This window comes from Peromyscus eremicus, chromosome 10 (genome assembly GCF_949786415.1).
Source record: "Peromyscus eremicus chromosome 10, PerEre_H2_v1, whole genome shotgun sequence".
Taxonomy (NCBI): Eukaryota; Metazoa; Chordata; class Mammalia; order Rodentia; family Cricetidae; genus Peromyscus; species Peromyscus eremicus.
The window spans coordinates 83,829,636-83,833,522 of NC_081426.1; the positions used below are offsets into that span (position 1 = coordinate 83,829,636).

General features: G+C 50.6%; 1 protein-coding gene across 1 annotated transcript in view; it reads left to right on the forward strand.

Moving 5' to 3' along the window:
• Nucleotides 1–3,639, forward strand: part of Shroom3 (shroom family member 3) — a 50,901-nt gene extending 47,262 nt beyond the window's left edge. Inside the window, exons 8-9 of the mRNA XM_059274686.1 lie at nucleotides 724–996; nucleotides 2,671–3,639. Of these exons, the coding sequence (XP_059130669.1) occupies nucleotides 724–996; nucleotides 2,671–3,039 (642 nt within the window). The 3' untranslated portion in view covers nucleotides 3,040–3,639. The remainder of the gene's footprint in view (nucleotides 1–723; nucleotides 997–2,670) is intronic.
• The last annotated feature ends 248 nt before the right edge of the window (nucleotides 3,640–3,887 follow it).

A 3,887-nucleotide genomic window follows, 5' to 3' on the forward strand; every position in this document is an offset into this window, starting at 1 on the left:
GTCAATGTTGGTAATGATTATGTGAGAACTGCCCCTCAGTGGAAACATCACCAGGCGTCACCCTGACCTGTTGTACGTGGTAGAACGGTATCTATGAAGCATGAGGAGACTGGTCTGTACAGCATGGAGCCCACAGTAGTTACTGTGACGGAGGTCAGCTACTGCTCGGCTCTCAGACCGTGGACACGGCAGGCCCTTCACTCCTGTTTACCCTGCCCCTGCCTTCTAACTCATGGCATTGTACCCAGTAAGAGCATGTCACAAGCCGGGCGGTGGCGGTGCACGCCTTTAATCCCAGCACTCGGGAAGCAGAGGCAGGCGGATTTCTGTGAGTTCAAGGCCAGCCTGGGCTACCAAGTGAGTCCCAGGAAAGGCGCAAAGCTACACAGAGAAACCCTGTCTCGAAAAACCAAAAAAAAAAAAAAAAAAAAAAAAAGTCACAAAAAGGACTTTGAATGAGAAGTTAACACACTAGTGGGAAACGCAGAACTGTATGCACCGTGACAAGGTGGGGAAACGGGAGGCAATGTGTGATCAGGTGTTGGCCAGAAACCGGACATTAGGGAAAGGCTGGAAAAATGTTGACAGTGAGTCGTTGGTCCTCAGAGAGCAGAGGGGCTTTTAGCTGAGCCTTGGAGGCAGGGTGGGGCTCGGAGGTGTCGACCCCCCTTACCTGGCTGGCTGCTGGCTCATCTTTGCTGTGTGGCTCTGCTGTTGTTCCAGGCTGAGCTCATCGGAAGCCTCACCCACAAGCTGGAGACCCTCCAGGAAGCGAAGGGGAGCCTGCTCATGGACATCCAGCTGAACAACGCCCTGGGAGAAGAGGTGGAGGCCCTCATCAGTGAGCTCTGCAAACCCAACGAGTTTGACAAGTACAAGATGTTCATAGGGGACTTGGACAAGGTGGTCAACCTGCTGCTCTCGCTCTCTGGCCGCCTCGCCCGGGTGGAGAACGTCCTCAGTGGCCTCGGTGAAGACGCAAGTAAAGAAGAAAGGGTATGTGGCCCCGTGGGTTGTCCTCCGAGCCTGTGCCCATAGAGAGGGGCCGTTAGACACGATTCCTTCGCTCAGATGGCAGTCACTGTGGAGCGGAGAGAGCACCTTCGTGCAAGACGCAGTGCCGACACTTAGGGAACTAGATGTGCAGGATTTTTTTTCTCCTCCCTCCGAGCTTCCTCAAGGCGATAAAAACGATGGTAGACATTTAAGAGAGAGAAGGACAGACATGATGTCAGACGGACCGCTGAGGAAGGAAGGCTGCAGAACTGTTGGGATGAGGGAGGCAGGAATGAGCTCCAGGGAACCTGAGTGAAGGGCCCAGGCTGGGGGTGGGTACGCTCCTGGCATGACTCACTGTACTCTACCTGGAAGGACAGTGCTGTTGTGACAGACACCGGGTCTCATGCTTCATATGTAGTGTCCTGAATCCCTACCATGCTGCGTTAGTGGCTGGCCTCTTTAAGAAACTAAAAGTATCAATAGAAAAAAGAGAAAAAGCAACCCGGTAAATACCAAAGTCCAGCATCTTCATATGCAGTGGCTGGCAGTGAGGGAGGGGAGGAATGGCCATAAAGTGAGGAGTCTCCAGGTTTTTATCTGAGACACAGGGGAGAAGGCTATGGCTTGTTTACTTCAGGGCCTCCAGACTGTACCGGTTAGGTCTGATTAGTAGAAAGAACCTGTGAAAATAGGGGGGTCTTTTTTTGTTTGGTTGGTTTTTTTTAAGGCAGGATTTCACTGTGTTGTGTAGCCCCAAATCCACCTTTGAAATTTATAGTTTCCTAGGCATTTTTATAGAAATCTTACAAGCTGGGCATGGTGTTGATGGTGCACACCTTTAATCCCTTGGAGAGGTTGAGTTAAGTCTAGCCTGGTCTACATGGCCAGTTCCAGGCCAGCCATGGATCCATAGTGAGACCCTGTCTCAAGAAGATCTAACAAGCTAGTTGGGAAACGTGGGGCAGGGTAAGGTACTTGTACTGAGGATGTGAAGTGTCTAGAAACTAGTCAGTTAGCCCTGAAGAGACAAGGCTGCTCACCATTGGGTATGTGTGGGCATCCTTTAGATCATGATTAGAGGCCCAAGAAGCAGCCTGGGGTGGTGGGGATTGACTCTTCAGAGATGGGAATGTAGTCCCCTTGTTACGGGGGGGGGGGGGGGGGTCCTCAAAACTTGTATAGTTGTTTGTTTTTTAAAGAACTAAGAAGAGGTCCTGTTAAAACACAGATTTCAGGGCCCTTCCTGCAGAGGTATAAGATTTTTAACTTGCTTATTTTTATTTTATACTAATGAGTGTTTTACCTGTTTAAGGGCATAGGAATGCCCTTTTACTGCCCTGTGGGTGCTGGTATCGAACCCAGGTCCTCTGGAAGAGCAGTCAGTGCTCTGAACCACCACACCATCTCTCCAGTCCCCTGCAGAGTTTTGGATTCAGTAGAAGGAGAGGTAGCTGAGAATCTTTCTGGTGTCCCCAGGGGGACATAGTACTCAAGAAAAGTGGAGACTTGACGAAGTGTAGACCTAAAAGGGTCAGGTTGTTACCACAGAGCGTTCAGCATAAGGACCGTAAACTTGAAAAGCCCACCCTTGGCACTACTGAGTAGAGAAGGGATGCCTGCACCAGCTCCCCATGCTCTCGGCTGACCGCCCTGTCCGCTTTCCCCCGGCAGAGCTCTCTGAACGAGAAGAGGAAGATCCTGGCCGGCCAGCACGAGGACGCGCGGGAGCTCAAGGAGAATCTGGACCGGAGGGAGCGCGTGGTGCTGGCCATCCTGGCCAATTACCTGTCAGCCGAGCAGCTCCAGGACTACCAACACTTCGTGAAAATGAAGTCCACACTCCTCATCGAGCAGCGGAAGCTGGATGACAAGATCAAATTGGGCCAAGAGCAGGTCAAGTGTCTGCTGGAGTCCCTGCCCTCGGACTTCAGGCCCAAGGCAGGGGCCATCTCCCTGCCCCCAGCCCTCACCAGCCCTGTGACTCCTGGGGGGCGCTCTGGACTCAGTGGCATTTTCCCAGCGTTGACCTCTCCACTTTAACCTCTCCTGAAAGACCCAACCAAAAGATGCCACTCCCAACACTATTTAATCTGAAAGATGTTTCACTACAACTGCAGTCTGGACTGGGGGTTTCTGGGGGGCTTCCGGGGTAAAAGGAAGAGATTGCACCCAGGAAATGCCCGTCTTTCCTTTCTTGCCTTTCACGGTTGGTCTTGTGAGCTCGCGTGCTGCTGGGCCTTCCCACCTGTATTTACTGTACAGTAGAAGGAAAGTTAAAGACGCCGAGCTGATGGGAGGGGGTTTGGTCGTGGAGCTTTTCCCAGGCTGAAGCAGCATAGACCAGTGTGTGCCACCCTCAGGAATGTATCCACAGTGGCCTTCCTTGCTGGTGGGCAGCGTACCCTGATGACGGGGTGCAATACCAGTCTGAGACACAAAGCCTTAAAGAGACACACACGTGAAGAAAACTGTAAAACCTTGAACATTTTTGTTATTTATATTTTTAAAAATGAAAGAGATCATTATGTTTGTGTGCTAACCACTTACTTGATTCTATTTGTGGTGGATGTAGACAATTACGTGTGAGCTTTGTATTTTGTGAAGACCTTAATGAAGAATTCCAAAGATAGTCAAATTGAATATGGAGGTTTTTGTGAGTTTTTTTTTTTCCTTCTGCTCTTGTCTGATTTTTAAAGAACCTATTGTGTGTATACATTTGCATGTAAACACACTTGTGTGTGTATGCTGTGTGGGTGGATGTGAGTGCCACGGTATTCGTGTAGAAGTTAGACTACAGCTGTGTGTGGGCTCTAAGGCTCGAACTTGGGTCGTCGGGCTTGGGTAATGAGTACTGTTTACTCCCCGAGCCGTCTCTCCAGCCTTTGGTG